Below are 18084 nucleotides of genomic sequence, written 5' to 3' on the forward strand. Positions count from 1 at the left end.
TTTCACTGGAATTGGGTCCATGTTTACTTCCTCTGAGCTGATACAATTCACATTTACTTCAGCAGGAATGAAAGAAAAATTGTATTTGTTCCCACATATCCTGATTAGAAGCCCGAACCACCTCAGCTGACTCCTTTTGACACAAAGGAATAGCGGCTCAACTCCAAGTTCCCTCCTGATGTCCTCACTCTATCTCTAAGGCTGAGCCCGGCCACACTACAGAGGAAACTCATCTCCTTACCCTATCTCTAAGACTGAGCCCTACAGAGGAAACTCATCTCCTTACTCTATCTCTAAGGCTGAGCCCTACAGAGGAAACTCATCTCCTCACTCTATCTCTAAGGCTGAGCCCTACAGAGGAAACTCATCTCCTTACCCTATCTCTAAGGCTGAGCCCTACAGAGGAAACTCATCTCCTTACCCTATCTCTAAGGCTGAGCCCTACAGAGGAAACTCATCTCCTTACCCAGCCATCCTACAGAGGAAACTCAGTTTGGCCGCTTGAGTCCGAGACCTCTTTCTTTCGGTCACGACCCAGAGCTTGTGATCTCAGGTGAGGGTCTGAATGTAGACCGGCCGGTAAATCCTTCTTCACCAAGACGGTCAGGTACAGCGCCTGTTTTACTGCTGCAGCCGCACCGATCCGCCTGTCGATTTCCCGCTCCATCTTACCCTCACTTGTGAAAAAGACCCCGAGATACTTGAACTCCTTTGATTGAGGTAGGCATTCTGTCCCCACCTGGAGGAAGCAATCCACCGGTTTCCTGCAGAACGTCATGGCCTTAGATTTGGAGGTGCTGACTCTCATTTCATGCCGCTTCACACTCGGCTGCAAACCGCCCCATTGAATGCTGGAGGTCACGGTCCGAGGAGGCCAACAGGACCACGTCATCTATGAACAGCAGAGAGGCCATCCCGAGACCCTGGAACCTGACGTTCTCTGCCCCCCCCCGGCTGCCCCATGAAAGTCACAAACAAATGCTCATTTCTTGGTCCGTAATTTATAAACATATGTTCCCCTCGCAGATTACATCTGGACCAAAAGCTGTTTCCTACTGGAATTGCTTAAGACCTGGACTGAACGCAAATCTGGTGCATATCTTCTAAATATTTGATTTTACAACAGGTGAAGGAAATTACTTTGAAAACGATTCATCGTGTTTATCCATCCATCCATCCATCCATTATCAGCGCTTATCTGGGGTCGGGTCGCGGTGGCAGCAGGTTCAGCAGGCCGACCCAGGCTTCCCTCTCACCCGCAGCACTTTCCAGCTCATTCTGGGGGATCCCGAGGCGTTCCAAGGCCAGCCGGGAGATATAATCCCTCCAGCGTGTCCTCGGTCTTCCCCGGGGCCTCCTTCCCCGGGGCCTCCTTCCCCGGGGCCTCCTACCTAATCGTTTTTATCCATCCAAGGTATTTCTAAAAACAATTTAAATGGAGATTGAAGTGAACTGATAATGTTGGCATCTGGCTCCAGAGCAAATCAATATTAAATTATTTATTTTATTTTATAAGTGCAAAACTTAGCATTTGTAAATCTAAATGTTTTAATCACAAGCCATCCAATACATAGCATCAATCATATATTCTAAAACTAGAAAAGATAGTAAAACCTTAAATATGTTCCCATTATTCATGCCATTATCTGTTCATGTATTTGGTGTATGTGTACCATGCATGTTGTCAATAATAAACAACAATACAAGTTGAAACAACAACAACAACAACAACAACACTGCAACAGGAAATAAACGTCTGAAATGTTTCCGTTTTCAGGACATTCCGCGATAGAAGTCGCAGTTTACGAGGAGACCCTGAATGCAGCAAAAGACCGTTTACAAAGAGACAACCACCAACATTTTGGATCTCGTAAGTAACAACATATTCATTACAGCAAGTTCCTTCATACATTAAATGCCCGTCACACTATTTCACGAGGATATAAAGAATGCGGCGCCGACACATAGACTGTCCTATGTCTTATCTGGATCGAATAGCTTTAGCCTACTATTTGGAAGGAAGCTCGAAAAACAAAAGTTCCATCTCCTCGTTTCCTCAACTTCAACGCACCGTGACCGTTATTAACGCCACACAGCTGGCGCTTCATGACTTTATTTTGTCCGAATGGGACACCGATACACGGGACCACTGTGAAGTCAGAACTTCCATAACGTGTCCTTGTATCAAGTAAGCGCGTGATGCGTTTGACGGTCGGTATCGGTTGTCAGAGCAGCCGCTAAGTAACTGTCCTCTAAAGAGATGATGGAAAGAGCCGCGTTTGATCTTTCAGCCAGCGGATGTATTTAACTCGAGGAGTTCAAAGTGTGAGCTGAGCTCGCAGGAAGTCACTCCGGCAAGACGTCGAAACGGAACCGTTTAACGGGAGTAAGCTCACGCTACGACGTGAACCGGGAGAAGAGCCGCTCGTGTTTCGAGGGTCACATTAGTTCGTGTAAATGTGAAGTGTTGGTGAGCACCACAGGCCGACTGAGCCCCACGAAGCCAGCCCAATACGTGAGTATCAGATGACTGGAGTCCAGCCTCTCTGCCCAAGCTTCTTCAACATGAAGTATGGTGTTTATTCAGTTCTACAGTTTATTGGCAGCTTTTACATGGACACATTTACTGTAATGTATTATAAATACACAGAGCAACCAGAAGATTATAGTTGACACTTTATCCACTTGATGCACAAGAGCGGAACTATTAGAAATAACTTCCAATACAATTATAAAAATAATATATTTCAATAAAACAACACAAACCACATACCTCCTCCTTGACTGAGGTCAATGTATTTTATTTGAGTGTATTTAATCCTTTCTTATTGGGCCAGTATTTATTTTTAGTGATGATAATAATAAAGAACATAGCTCTACAGAAAAGTGTTTTTGTTTGTTTTGCGAACCGCTTTGCTCTTTATACAATTAACAATCAGGTGTTTGGACAAGGCAGAGGTAGGTGTGTAACATGAATGTCACGACCTCACAGCTGTTTGCTCATGTGACTGATAAGATGGAGTAGAGGAGCCACAGTGCTGTCAAGGTGAGGAGAGAAGAGAGCACTTCCGCTCCTCGTCGTACATAGTGTGGAGCTGTTGATAACAACAACGCAGAGAACTAAAATATTCAACCTTGCCTCAGAATCCTCATAAATATTGAAAAAGGTTGTTAAAGTTTTGTTAATGGATGTTTCCGTTTTCTAATGAATGGTTGATTAGACGTGTACATGTCTGTTTGTGCTTGAGGAACAATGTAGTAAACTAAATATCTTATGCACAGTCTATAATGTTTATTTAAAAATAAAATAAGCTTGTCTCCATACTATTTAATGAAATGGACCCCCCAAAATGTGGTCAATTTATTTCTGGGTAATCTATTTTATTTAGTTCAACTACATTGTTGTGCACATGTCTCCCAAAATGGCAATTTTTTAAAGACATGCTGCGGTGAAAAAACAAAAGTGAGTGTGTTGGAGCCAACATGTGTGTTTAGCCTGTTGGCACATGGTTGTGGTTCCACATCATTTCCTTGTTGACTTGTATAGCAGCATTAAGGCGAGGAGTATGGCTCCATCACACCCTGCTTTAATTCTTCCATTATCGTAATTGATTGTCAGTCTTTTGGTTTAATGAACAGCATAAAACGCATCTGTAGTTTCTGTTGTCTAGTTTAACAGATTATCTGGAGCTGACGAGTGAACTCTTCTTTCTCATCTCTGTTGAGGGTTACACATGTGCAGTAACGATTGGGCAGAATGTAGAGATTGGCCAGAAAATGACACGAGTTGTTCTGTATAGCGTAAATGAGCTGACAAAGGATATGATAACGTGATATCGGATCGGTGCACAGACTCGCGTACTCAATGATATTTGATACAGAATTGAAGGCGATGCTGGTATCGTGTCGCAACAACTCTAGTTTTTAGTGTTGCATTAGGTGAAAGCTCACAACAGGCTGGGGCATGTTGTGATTATATCATGGCCGTTGTTCGGCCTGATGGGAAGCAGATGGTAGACAACACCCTCATCTGTGATATATTCACAACATATCACAGACTGAAGGAATTAGACCTCAAAGCAGTGGTTTGTGGGTAATGTATCACAGTTCTGAAAAGGGAAGCTGATGCAAAAGTATCTTAAAGCTGCATTCTCTCTACTGACCACCAGGGGGCAACTCCTCTGGTTGGAGAGAAGTCTATGAGAAAATGGCTACTTTTCTCTTGTTTATTATGTTCATTTCGTAAATAGTCCATTTAGAGTCAAACAGACCATAAACCAGGGTATGCTTTAGTGCTGTAATTGACAGGTCGCTATACGTGCCTGTCACTCCTCCTCCGTACAAATATCATCACTTCTGCTGACTGGGTGCAAAAAAAGCAAGATCTCAGTCTCTGCTAATCACTAATAATATGTAACTTTTCTTCCTAATTATGTCAAATCATTATGTGTCTTTAATCTAGAATATCCACTGTAGTTGAGCTAAGTCCCAGTGTTGATCTAAATCAGTGGGACCCACTTAAAAAAAATCTGCAGTCTAACAGTCTTTGGGAACAACGGACGTAAATGACTGCCATAGGTATTATTAAATGCTATCACCTAAATAGTACAATAAAAAACAAAAAAGAATTTAAGTAAGAGTAAGTGTATAAGAAACGACGAGAGAGCTTGTCCCCAGAGCCCGGCCTCTCTACAGCACTGTGTCCCCCCTGGCACCAGGGCCTATAGCAGCAGTCAGGTGCTCTGTTAGTCCGGGTCCCAGCTGAACACCAGTCGGCCGAGTTGCCTACAACCATAACAACCAGCACTGCTGACACACAATGGCTCGTCATGCCACATGTTAGTCTGCAGTGCATTGCAGTGTTACTAAGGGATAGTAACCATGGGAGCAGTGATGTGACTGACATGTGGTCGTTGCACATGCATGAACCAAAACAGACAACCACACAGTCTGTGCTCTTACCACCTTGCGCTTAGCATTTTAGCATTAAAACTTTAGCTGAGGGGGCCATGTATGAATTATGAGTTTAGTTTAATGAGAGATCAATAGATCAAGCTGATCGTGGACCCCAAGGCAAACTACTGCTTAGAGACTGACCTATTTGAACTGAAACTGGTCTTTGCAGTTGGAATATTTCATTTTCTCACAAGTTCCAATGAAAATGTAAACTGCATGATGGAAATAAAAATACAAAAACCCTTTGGGTAAATTGTATACTATATTATCATAGCTAAACACCTAAATGTTGCTCCTTTTAGAAAATGGTCCAGTGGCAGCTATGAGTCAAAGCAGTCCCTGCCTGTGGACTCAGCTCCCCCAGAGCAGCCGGTCGCCATGTGACCGCTACAAGCACGCCTGCTGCAGCCATGATGGGAACGTCTATATCCTGGGAGGAAGAAACAGCAGTGGTCTGAGGGACTTCTGGAGGTACAGTGTGGGTAAGGGCCACACATACAGCTACTGTTCACTTTGAGAATTATTATATGTTGACAGAGCGCTTATCTTTGAACCAGCGCAGCTTTTCACACGTTCAGCGGTGCAGGAAACACACAGACCAATTACATGCGTTGAAAATCACATCACAAGATGCTACTCGGCCAATCAAATATGTGTATTCTGGTAAGCATCGCGGCTCAATTGAGGCATACACAGACTGTAGGAGGAGAGGCTGGAGGAGGAGAGACTAGAGGAGGAGAGACTGGAGAAGGAGAGGCTAGAGGAAGAGAGACTGGAGGAGGAGAGGCTGGAGAAGGAGAGGCTGGAGGAGGATAGACTGGAGGAGGAGAGGCTGGAGAAGGAGAGGCTGGAGGAGGATAGACTGGAGGTCGAGAGGCTAGAGGCAGAGAGACTGGAGGAGGATGGACTGTAGGAGGAGAGGTTAGAGGAAGAGAGACTGGATGAGAAGAGGCTAGAGGAGGAGAGGCTGGAGGAGGAGAGACTGGAGAAGGAGAGTCTAGAGGAGGAGAGACTGGAGGAGGAGAGGCTGGAGAAGGATAGACTGGAGGAGGATAGGCTAGAGGAGGAGAGACTGGATGAGGAGAGAATGGAGGAGAAGAGGCTGGAGGAGGATGGACTGTAGGAGGAGAGGCTGGAGAAGGAGAGGCTGGAGGAGGATAGACTGGAGGAGGAGAGGTTAGAGGAGGAGAGACTGGAGGAGAAGAGGCTAGAGGAGGAGAGGTTGGAGGATGAGAGACTGGAGGAGGATAGGCTAGAGGAGGAGAGACTGGAGGAGGATGGACTGTAGGAGGAGAGGTTAGAGGAGGAGAGACTGGAGGAGGAGAGACTGGAGGAGGAGAGGCTGGAGAAGGAGAGACTGGAGGAGGATATACTTGAGGAGGAGAGGTTAGAGGAGGAGAGACGGGAGGAGAAGAGGCTAGAGGAGGAGAGGCTGGAGGATGAGAGACTGGAGGAGGATAGGCTAGAGGAGGAGAGACTGGAGGAGGATGGACTGTATGAGGAGAGGTTAGAGGAGGAGAGACTGGAGAAGGAGAGGCTAGAGGAGGAGAGACTGGAGGAGGAGAGGCTGGAGGAGGAGAGACTGGAGGAGTAGAGACTGGAGGAAGAGAGGCTGGAGGAGGAGAGACTGGAGGAGGAGAGACTGGAGGAGGAGAGGCTGGAGGAGGAGAGACTGGAGGAGGAGAGACTGGAGAAGGAGAGACTGGAGAAGGAGAGGCTAGAGGAGGAGAGGCTGGAGGAGGAGAGACTGGAGGAGGAGAGGCTGGAGGAGGAGAGGTTAGAGGAGGAGGAGAGGCTGGAGGAGGAGAGACTGGAGGTGGAGAGGCTAGAGGCAGAGAGACTGGAGGAGGAGAGGTTAGAGGAGGAGAGACTGGAGGAGGATAGGCTAGAGGAGGAGAGGTTAGAGGAGGAGAGACTGGAGGAGGATAGACTGTAGGAGGAGAGGTTAGAGGAGGAGAGACTGGAGGAGGATAGACTGGAGGAGGAGAGGTTAGAGGAGGAGAGACTGGAGGAGGAGAGGCTGGAGAAGGAGAGACTGGAGGAGGATATACTTGAGGAGGAGAGGTTAGAGGAGGAGAGACTGGAGGAGAAGAGGCTAGAGGAGGAGAGGCTGGAGGATGAGAGACTGAAGGAGGATAGGCTAGAGGAGGAGAGACTGGAGGAGGATGGACTGTATGAGGAGAGGTTAGAGGAGGAGAGACTGGAGGAGGATAGACTGGAGGTCGAGAGGCTAGAGGCAGAGAGACTGGAGGAGGATGGACTGTAGGAGGAGAGGTTAGAGGAAGAGAGACTGGATGAGAAGAGGCTAGAGGAGGAGAGGCTGGAGGAGGAGAGACTGGAGAAGGAGAGTCTAGAGGAGGAGAGACTGGAGGAGGAGAGGCTGGAGAAGGATAGACTGGAGGAGGATAGGCTAGAGGAGGAGAGACTGGATGAGGAGAGAATGGAGGAGAAGAGGCTGGAGGAGGATGGACTGTAGGAGGAGAGGCTGGAGAAGGAGAGGCTGGAGGAGGATAGGCTAGAGGAGGAGAGACTGGAGGAGGAGAGGCTGGAGAAGGAGAGGCTGGAGGAGGATAGACTGGAGGAGGAGAGGTTAGAGGAGGAGAGACTGGAGGAGAAGAGGCTAGAGGAGGAGAGGTTGGAGGATGAGAGACTGGAGGAGGATAGGCTAGAGGAGGAGAGACTGGAGGAGGATGGACTGTAGGAGGAGAGGTTAGAGGAGGAGAGACTGGAGGAGGATAGACTGGAGGAGGAGAGGTTAGAGGAGGAGAGACTGGAGGAGGAGAGGCTGGAGAAGGAGAGACTGGAGGAGGATATACTTGAGGAGGAGAGGTTAGAGGAGGAGAGACGGGAGGAGAAGAGGCTAGAGGAGGAGAGGCTGGAGGATGAGAGACTGGAGGAGGATAGGCTAGAGGAGGAGAGACTGGAGGAGGATGGACTGTATGAGGAGAGGTTAGAGGAGGAGAGACTGGAGAAGGAGAGGCTAGAGGAGGAGAGACTGGAGGAGGAGAGGCTGGAGGAGGAGAGACTGGAGGAGTAGAGACTGGAGGAAGAGAGGCTGGAGGAGGAGAGACTGGAGGAGGAGAGACTGGAGGAGGAGAGGCTGGAGGAGGAGAGACTGGAGGAGGAGAGACTGGAGAAGGAGAGACTGGAGAAGGAGAGGCTAGAGGAGGAGAGGCTGGAGGAGGAGAGACTGGAGGAGGAGAGGCTGGAGGAGGAGAGGTTAGAGGAGGAGGAGAGGCTGGAGGAGGAGAGACTGGAGGTGGAGAGGCTAGAGGCAGAGAGACTGGAGGAGGAGAGGTTAGAGGAGGAGAGACTGGAGGAGGATAGGCTAGAGGAGGAGAGGTTAGAGGAGGAGAGACTGGAGGAGGATAGACTGTAGGAGGAGAGGTTAGAGGAGGAGAGACTGGAGGAGGATAGACTGGAGGAGGAGAGGTTAGAGGAGGAGAGACTGGAGGAGGAGAGGCTGGAGAAGGAGAGACTGGAGGAGGATATACTTGAGGAGGAGAGGTTAGAGGAGGAGAGACTGGAGGAGAAGAGGCTAGAGGAGGAGAGGCTGGAGGATGAGAGACTGAAGGAGGATAGGCTAGAGGAGGAGAGACTGGAGGAGGATGGACTGTATGAGGAGAGGTTAGAGGAGGAGAGACTGGAGAAGGAGAGGCTAGAGGAGGAGAGACTGGAGGAGGAGAGGCTGGAGGAGGAGAGACTGGAGGAGTAGAGACTGGAGGAGGAGAGGCTGGAGGAGGAGAGACTGGAGGAGGAGAGGCTGGAGGAAGAGAGACTGGAGGAGGAGAGACTGGAGAAGGAGAGACTGGAGAAGGAGAGGCTAGAGGAGGAGAGGCTGGAGGAGGATAGACTGTAGGAGGAGAGGTTAGAGGAGGATAGGCTGGAGGAGGAGAGGCTGGAGGAGGAGAGACTGGAGGAGGAGAGGCTGGAGGAGGAGAGACTGGAGGAGGAGAGACTGGAGGAGGAGAGGCTGGAGGAGGAGAGGCTGGAGGAGGAGAGGCTGGAGGAGGAGAGGTTAGAGGAGGAGGAGAGGCTGGAGGAGGAGAGACTGGAGGTGGAGAGGCTAGAGGCAGAGAGACTGGAGGAGGAGAGGTTAGAGGAGGAGAGACTGGAGGAGGATAGGCTAGAGGAGGAGAGGTTAGAGGAGGAGAGACTGGAGGAGGATAGACTCTAGGAGGAGAGGTTAGAGGAGGAGAGACTGGAGGAGGATAGACTGTAGGAGGAGAGGTTAGAGGAGGAGAGACTGGAGGAGGAGAGACTGGAGGAGGATAGGCTAGAGGAGGAGAGGTTAGAGGAGGAGAGACTGGAGGAGGATAGACTCTAGGAGGAGAGGTTAGAGGAGGAGAGACTGGAGGAGGATAGACTGTAGGAGGAGAGGTTAGAGGAGGAGAGACTGGAGGAGGATAGACTGTAGGAGGAGAGGTTAGAGGAGGAGAGACTGGAGGAGGATAGACTCTAGGAGGAGAGGTTAGAGGAGGAGAGACTGGAGGAGGAGAGACTGGAGGAGGATAGACTGTAGGAGGAGAGGTTAGAGGAGGAGAGACTGGAGGAGGAGAGACTGGGGGAGGATATTTCCGAACAGTAAGAACAGAACCTGAGTGAGAGAAGATATTTCACATGTTGTTCTCCATCAAGAGAAATGAAGAGTCTTTAACCAGACTTTATTCTTCTATAACCAAGAAGACTCTTATATGTTTATTCTTCTATAACCAAGAAGACTCTTATATGTTTATTTTTCTATAACCAAGATGCAGTGGTTGCTGGTGGAATTTGTTTTTGGTAGGGCCATCCAATCAATTTCAGCAACCATCCCAGTATGATTCAATGCAAAAAAACTATCAAACACGCATTTCTACTTTTGTAGTTAAATATTTAACATTTATTCCAACACTGACATAATAAGGACATCTTATTCAGTATATTAATATATGATATGATATATACATATATATATATATATATATATATATATATATATATATATACTGTATGTATCATTTATTAACATTCAGTATAATACGATATATAAATAACATATAATATAAATATACAATATAAATATATTATAATAAAATATACATATTGTATAATATGAATCACATATATATATATATATATATATATATATATATATATATAAAATCTAATAGAACATATTTATATATTAAGATGTTTGTTGTCTTCTTGTGAGGTTGAAAAAGCATATATTTTTCGCAGATATCCTATTTAAAACTATTACTGGGTATATTCCATATTTCCAAAACACAAATATTGACAATTTGTATAATTTAGAAATATTATTATAATAATTTTTGTACACTTTTTTTGTGGCTATTGGCCAGCCGCCACAATGTGTCACGTCTCATGTGTTCAGAGAACATGCCGATCATTAAAAGCGTCAATGTGAAGCTTTTCCACGAGACAAAGCATAACTCTTGGAGCAAACGTACCGACTCACGTCAGAAATGAACGATAAACGATCTTAAGAGCCCAATATGATCAGAATCCTAACTCATTCATTCACTGTCCTACAATAATGTCAACAGAGAGAATAGAGCTGAAACAAGTGTTTTAATAAATTTAGTCCCTGCACACACATTTTTATAAGAAAATAATATAATATTGTGGCTTTTTTTGCTTGACATCACGAGACACCTGAATAAACTGAATGTAAAGCTACAGGGGAAAGACAATTAATGTACATTTAATTTGTTTATGATTCATCCAGTTAAATGTGCAAATAGATAATAAATATTGTTGAGATATTATTTCTTTCTTAATTTTATTTGAAAGCCAGTTGTTGACTACATACAGACATTAAAAGAACTGCTTGGCTACTTCAATACATATGTTAGACATTACTGCGATGTTCTGGACCTTTGCATGAGGACATTTTCTCGAACTGGACCTTGTTTAACATTAGTTGAGTACCCCTGCTTTAGAGGCACACAAAAAGTAATCTTGGCATCATTATTACAGTATTTCAAACGAGGCATGATATATAGAGGAAACTAATCTAATTGTGTGCAATGTTTTAGTTTGTAACGATTGGACAGAGTTGAACTGCACCAGTGAAGCTGCACCAGAAGAACTAGAGGAACATGCTATGGTGGCTCATGAGGTACACACCTTTCAACTTTAGAATGCATAAAAAGAATATGAATTGTCATGTGTTGCTTTTATGAACAATATGTGTAACAACGGTGATCTCTGCAGGGCTTCCTGTACGTGTTTGGAGGCATCCTGGATTCTGCATACACGAGGTGGAGATGTCCCCTCTGGGTGTTTGACTTTGGTGAGTTTCACTGGAGGAGCATGATGCCAAAACGTGTTGCTGCATGTGGACTGCAGTCCCTCGCCTCCACGCCGCAGTGAACATATTCAGTGCTAATACTTCCGTACTGTTGGGGAAACTTCTCCATACTGAAAGTTTGAACAGAGGTTAAAATAAAATGTTAAAATCAACTGTAATAAAAGAACAATTTAACTGAAGCTGACAATTACTAATCATGCAGAAAAGAGTTTCTATTTTTCATACGTCACTTAAAATACCCTGTTACGCAACTCTCTGTGTATGTATGTAATTAGTTTTTATTGTTTTCATCCAACCACATATGTCATTTTACTTGCCATTAGTTTGTGTAGTTATTATTTTCACTGTCCGTACGTGTTTGTGTTCAAATGAAATGAAGTTTCCTGCTCACCACCACATTTTGACATCTTAAATCACCAGAAGTGTAAGCTTTAAGAAGACAATGTATGAACCTTATTTCCATTTTGGTCCAGAACATTTCCACTGCAGGGCAGAACCAAAGTATGAGCTGATTCAGTGTCATTGTTTCATGTCTTTGTAGCAGTTGCATACATCTTCTATAAGAGCTACAGGTGAAAAGGGGGGAATGTAACTAGTAGATAGCACCCAGTTGATTGATCCCTTACATGAAGTATTCTCTGAATCACATGTTTTCTGAAGATGTTTAAATACTGACTTATTACATATGTACTAATTTGCATTTGTTTCCAGAACATTGGAGAAAGCCAGCTTCAACATTTTAGATTTTCAGTATTTTGGATGGAGAGTTTGGATTTTAAATTGGTATCACTCATGAATCAGAACATACTGTCATCAGCAATACATCTAAATGTTTGTAGTAATACAATGTATTATAAATGTAGCTATGAATGATATCAGAACAAAGCACTCAGTAAAACCTTCAGAATATAGAGAGCCATGAAACTGGACCGTTTGCTGTGTGATAGTTGGACTGCATCAGTCTGAGAGAAACCTCATCCAGAGAAAACGGCCTTTAAAGAGATGGATTGTAAAAGTCACCACAGGCTAATATGGTAAATTATGTACATTTAAGACCATCATTGTTTTGCTTTACAAGTTTTCTGAAGTTTTCTGTTTGAATATTGAAATAAGACATTATCAAACGGCAACTTTTGGTAGATTTAGGAGAAATTTATGTTTTCACCTGTGGTGTCTCGCCTTAAATTGAAAAGCTCACATAGGGAGTCTATTGTTTATATTTGTTTGTATTTTGAAGGAGCAGAGCTCCCAGTTTTCTTTATTATTATCCATTATTTTTGTTTTCACCAATTATAATTGTGTGTATAAGACTTTTTCGGGGTAAGGTGTCCATACATCTCAATCTGCTGCCTGTGTGACATTAACTCACCATCATTGCATAATATATCATTTATGTCTAGCTTCTTTTTTAACCTGAGCTCTACTTTATTTTCCTTTTGGTGTTTGTTTCAGCAAAACAGAAGTGGGTGCACTGCCAGAGGCAGCCCCGCCCAGCTCAGGTACCGAGAGACTTTCACCATGATGACAAGTAGAAACACATCATATCAAGTATTTTAGTCTGTGTTCCTATTGACAATAGATCCTGTTTTAAATATGTAATGCACAATATTGTAACAATGAAAGAACAAAGTAAAAGAAGTGCATGTGTTGTACTTGTAGACAGACATTAGAATGTACTGAACTGAATGACAAGTGATTTCGTGTTTATCTTCACAAACATGTTTGAATGAACTTCAAATGCTCAATGCTCAGAAATATCTCCAGCATACATTTTACAAAGCTATATTTATTGTTGGGTGAATGTGTTGGCTTAAAAGAGATCTTCACAGTGGGACAAGAGAGAGAAACTTAAGTTCTGATAACATCCAGAGTTTCTGAAAAGAATTACAAGTTTGGAGGGACTTCTCAGCTCCCGGTTGTCTTGAACGCAGCATGATGTGTTCAGGTGTTCCCTGTGCACACTCACAGACCCCCAAATCAACAACCACATCAGATCTGGAATTCTGTGGACTCCATGCAACCTAAACAAGAGAAATAGAGAAACATTAAGTCCAAAATAATTATGAAAAGTAAAGTTGAGCGTAGTTTCAGGTTGCTATTGAGCATAGAGTGCTGGGGTTTCTTCGTAAAATGCCAACTCTCGTAGTCTATTTGTGTTTCTGTGTTCAGACCCAAATGCCAACCAACAGAAAAGCCCACAGTGCTGTGGTTGTCGGCTCGGCCATGCTGGTGTATGGAGGCTTTGTAGACATGAAAGGATCCTCGCAGGACTTCTGGAGTTTGGACTTGGGTGAGTTTAAAGTTACTTTTATTGAAGTTGCATGTGGTCGGGTGCATGAGAGGATTGGAATGTCTCTGTCTTTATCACATGGATAACTGCAGTCAGATGCAGAAAAATTGCAAAATTACACCTAAACGTTATGGGGGTGTTTATGAGGTATTGTCATTAGCGCAATATTCTTTGTGAATCAGGCTTTGAGACGGGGCAGATAGAGGTTGCAAATGTATCTCAACAGAGGTCACAAAGAGTGTTATTCTTATTCGTACATAATGTATTGTTCATCCGCCATTTGTGCAGCATATTGTTAAATCCTGTTACGTCAGGTATTAGTTGACTCTGTTCAGTCACTCACCCTGTGTGTGTGTGTGTGTGTGTGTGTGTGTGTGTGTGTGTGTGTGTGTGTGTGTGTGTGTGTGTGTGTGTGTGTGTGTGTGTGTGTGTGTGTGTCAGATACCATGGCTTGGTCCCTGCTGAGTGGCCCTCAGCAGAGCTCATTAGGCCCCGGCCCCAGACACAGTCACTCAGCCGTGGCCAACCAGAGCTGCATGTACCTGTTTGGGGGCTTGAAAGGCTTGCGTGAGCAGAGGGACTTCTGGAAGTGGAATTCCACCAGCCACACGTGGAGTTCCCTCAAAAACAAGTGAGAATGGCATCTGTCCCGTTGTCCTTGTTGGGTGGTGCTTTGCGTCCGCAGCTAACGACACGCGTATCGACTCGCCGGCTCCAACAGTTGTTTGATATTTACTCCTGGGATTGTCACACCTAGGCCTCCGTAGGTTCTCTATGTGATGCTGCATTGCAAGCTGTAATGTTCTCCTTTAATGATATTGTTCCTTGTAATGCAGTAGTAAAATGCATCACTGATTTTCAGTTATTACATCCCATTAACTAGCCTGCTATTAACACTGTTACTGTTTTTATAGTCAACATTGAATGTTGATGCATACAGCAGGGCAGATGCCATTTCACCAACACAGGGTGACATGAGGACATGCCTGTAGTAGTAGTTTATATAGTAGATAATAGAGGCAACATAAAGAGTTAGAAATGGCCATTCAAAAATAATCTTGCTAACACTTATCATAAGGAGACCAATCATAAACTGTACTAATGCATGACTCATGATGGCTTAATGCAGGATGTGCCATGAAAGCAAGAGTTCACTCTGAATAGATCATCAGTGAAAGACATGAAATGATATGCAAGTCCATTTGCTCGGCCTCCTCTCGTCGTTTCTTTTCACAGTATGTGTTGTACGTGTTCAGTATAACAGGATTTCCACCCCATCACTGTCCCAGCTGGAGGTTGTGCACAAAGAGATAAGACCAGCGCACACAATAGACATTAGTGCTCCTTCCTGCTGACCTCTGCTTGTTTTCCTCAGATCCGGGCCCTCCAGGCTGATGGGACACTCGGCTGTGGCCTACAAGGACAGTATGCTTATTTTTGGGGGAGGCGAGAGCCAGAACTCTCCAAAGAACTGCCTGTGGAGGTACAACTTCACCACGCAGAGCTGGGGGCAGGTCGCCACACTCCCGGGCTCCAATCCCCCCGACAAGATCCACCACTGCTGTGCTGGGCTTGGTCCCAGCTACAAGTCCAACAGCAGCAGCTCCAGCTCAGGAATCCAACCGGGGCTGCTGGGAGGGAAACTGAGGCCCTTCAAGAACAAGTGCTTCCCTGCCCCACTCACGTTTCTAGGCTCAGAGGGCGCTATAGAGCTGGAGACGTTCAGCCCGGACCGATGCTACGGAAGCAAAACACTCGCACCATCCTCCAACCTGGACACCAGCACAGAGGGCTTGATGGGGACAGACGCACAGCGGATTGGAAACTGTTTGACCTTTGAGAACAAGTCTTTCAGGACCCAGTGGAGTCCTACGGAGGACCCGCTGGACGAGGAGGACCAAGATGTCGACCAGCATCTGCCCGATCTGCTGCTGGTGCTGGGGGGGAGACCCTGCACCAGACACAGTCCTATCTCCATCTGGCAAATGACTCTGACGGACTCCTAAAGCCGAAGAACAAAAATCGTTATGAACATCTTGAGAAATGTGAAAAATAAAGCATCAGTGTTAGATTATCACTTTGAGGGGATACTGACATTCTGTGTAAAGAAAATAACTACTATTTTTATAATACTGTCACTTTGGTGGATTTTTTTTTATGTTGTTTTTTTTAATGTTGTGAATACATACTTTTCCTTTTTGCTATACTGAAATTGGGGAAATTAAAGTGAGCACAGACCATGCTGTGACTCGATTTCAAGCTTTCACTGTCTGTAGTAGCCCGGTGAGGGAACACCATGGGGAATGAGCCTATGGCCCAACATTACTTTCAGGAACACATCTAAACATTTTCTTTATTTCTATTTCTGTAAATGTTTGGATCAGATCCAGAAAATGCACCTGCAGTTACCACTTATCACCAGAGGAGTCGCCAAAGAGACTGGAACGGAGATCTTTCACCTCATACAAAAGAGGAGTCTGGTGACCATGAACTGTTTCTGTTGTCCTGTTTGTGAGTTCTATACACACACACACACACACACCATCATACTGCCTCAAACTCACTAGAGCACCAATCGTGTATTAATCCACAGCTGAAATCTCACTTTAGGTTAATTGATGACTAAATTGCTCGTATAGGTGTGACTGAGTCTGAGTTGTACGTCTAGACTAGGAAACGGATGGTTTTGGTCTTTTTATTTGTTGACTAAAAAACTTTTACAACATATGTCTATTGTAGCGCTTTATGTAAGAAATATGATACCTACAATTTATTTGATGTATTAATAACACATAATTCAGCATTTTCATAATCATTGCTGCCATTATTCATAAATAAGTAATACAGAGTTATTTTCAAACAAATCCTCCTGTTATTGTCAGTGAGCATTCAGCTCTCATACAAAAATAACGCTTTCTGAAACTAGTGATAAAGTGCGTGGTTACAATAACACACAATTCTGAGCTTGGATGTCCACGCAGAGTGTGTTATCATACCTACTTTGCCTCATGATTCTGTAGTGTTATGTGGAAAATTAATAAAAGAGGCAGTCGTATCTTGACTGACTTTATTAGCACAACATTAGCATAACTCACGCCTCCTCCTGACATCACACACCTGGTCACTCCACTCTGCACTTATAATAAAATAGTACCATTACATTCCACTATCCGAACCGCTTCTCCTTTTTAGGGTGGAGCCGATCCCAGCTGACATTGGGCGAAGGCGGGTTCACTTGGAGGGTCGCCAGTCTATCACAGGGCTCATACAGAGACAGACGACCATTCACGGGCAATTTAGAGTCCAATGCATGTCTTTGGACTGTGGGAGGAAGCTGGAGAACCCGGAGGGAACCCACACTGACACAGGAAGAACATGTAAACTCCACACAGAAGGACCGCCCAGCCCGGGATCCGAACCTGGGGCCCTCTTGCTGTGAGGCGATGGTGCTAGCAACTACACCACCATGCAGCTAAAAATAGTACCATTACATTAAATCACCCTTTCTTTTGAGTCTTTTAAGACATGCTGCAAAAGGCATCCCATCGTCTGTCAACATATTCTGTATGAATAACTGGTCGGAACAATGATGCCAGGCCTTAGAGGCAGGAGGCACAGAGAAGGAGGCAGGGCCATTGGGAAGGAGGCCAGGTCCAGGCCAGAGGCAGGATACTGGAAGCAGGGGCAAGGAGTCAGGACCAGCTTCAGACACAGCCAGGTCCAATGGACCCTATGAGAAGTCACAAAGACTCTGGGGAGGAAGTAGAATGAGTAATGTGCAATGGAGAGATGTAAATTCATCCATAAGTAGAGAAGAGGAGAGAGGACCTCAGTGTATCCTAAAACGTTCCCCAGCAGCCCATAGTTGCCCTTGAGCAAGACTCTGAACCCCTAGTTGCTCCCCGGGCACTTCACTGCAGCCCACTGCAGTGAAGTCCACTGTAAAGAATCTCGGCGTTATCTTTGACCGAGACTTGTCCTTTAACTCCCACGGTAAGCAAATCTCAAGGATTGCATTTTTTCATCTACGTAACATTTCAAAAATCAGGCACATCTTGTCTCAAAAAGATGCAGAAAAGCTGGTTCATGCGTTTGTTACTTCCAGACTAGATTACTGCAACTCCTTATTATCAGGCTGCTCTAATAAGTCTCTTAAATCCCTCCAGTTGATCCAGAATGCTGCAGCTCGTGTACTCACAAAAACTAAGAAAAGAGATCACATTACTCCTGTATTAGCTGCTCTGCACTGGCTCCCTGTAAAATCAAGAATCACATTTAAAATTCTTCTCCTCACCTACAAAGCCTTGATTGGTGATGCACCATCATATCTTGAGGAGCTTGTAGTACCATATTGCCCCACTAGAGAGCTGCGCTCACTAAATGCGGGGCTACTTGTGGTTCCTAGAGTCCTAAAAAGTAGGATGGGAGCCAGAGACTTCAGTTATCAAGCTCCTCTTTTATGGAACCAGCTTCCACTTTCAGTCCGGGAGGCAGACACAGTCACCTCATTTAAGAATAGACT

At 45.0% G+C, this 18084-nt stretch overlaps 1 protein-coding gene across 1 annotated transcript; it reads left to right on the plus strand.

Moving 5' to 3' along the window:
- Positions 1–1777: 1777 nt before the first annotated feature.
- Positions 1778–16617, plus strand: si:dkey-3d4.3 (ras guanine nucleotide exchange factor F). The gene is made up of 8 exons (XM_034561647.1): positions 1778–1870; positions 5259–5438; positions 10998–11080; positions 11176–11254; positions 12725–12771; positions 13442–13562; positions 14004–14193; positions 14938–16617. The coding sequence occupies exons 2-8, from the start codon at positions 5279–5281 to the stop codon at positions 15566–15568; spliced, it is 1311 nt and encodes a 436-aa protein (XP_034417538.1). The 5' UTR covers positions 1778–1870; positions 5259–5278; the 3' UTR covers positions 15569–16617.
- The last annotated feature ends 1467 nt before the right edge of the window (positions 16618–18084 follow it).

This window comes from Cyclopterus lumpus, chromosome 21 (assembly GCF_009769545.1).
Source record: "Cyclopterus lumpus isolate fCycLum1 chromosome 21, fCycLum1.pri, whole genome shotgun sequence".
Taxonomy (NCBI): Eukaryota; Metazoa; Chordata; class Actinopteri; order Perciformes; family Cyclopteridae; genus Cyclopterus; species Cyclopterus lumpus.

Bases quoted from the DNA above. Each gene is read 5' to 3' on its own strand.
- si:dkey-3d4.3 (XM_034561647.1), top strand. From the start codon at position 5,279: ATGAGTCAAAGCAGTCCCTGCCTGTGGACTCAGCTCCCCCAGAGCAGC. The intron at 5,439-10,997 runs GTAAGGGCCACA...GCAATGTTTTAG, and splicing joins CTTCTGGAGGTACAGTGTGG to TTTGTAACGATTGGACAGAG. The intron at 14,194-14,937 runs GTGAGAATGGCA...TGTTTTCCTCAG, and splicing joins TGGAGTTCCCTCAAAAACAA to ATCCGGGCCCTCCAGGCTGA.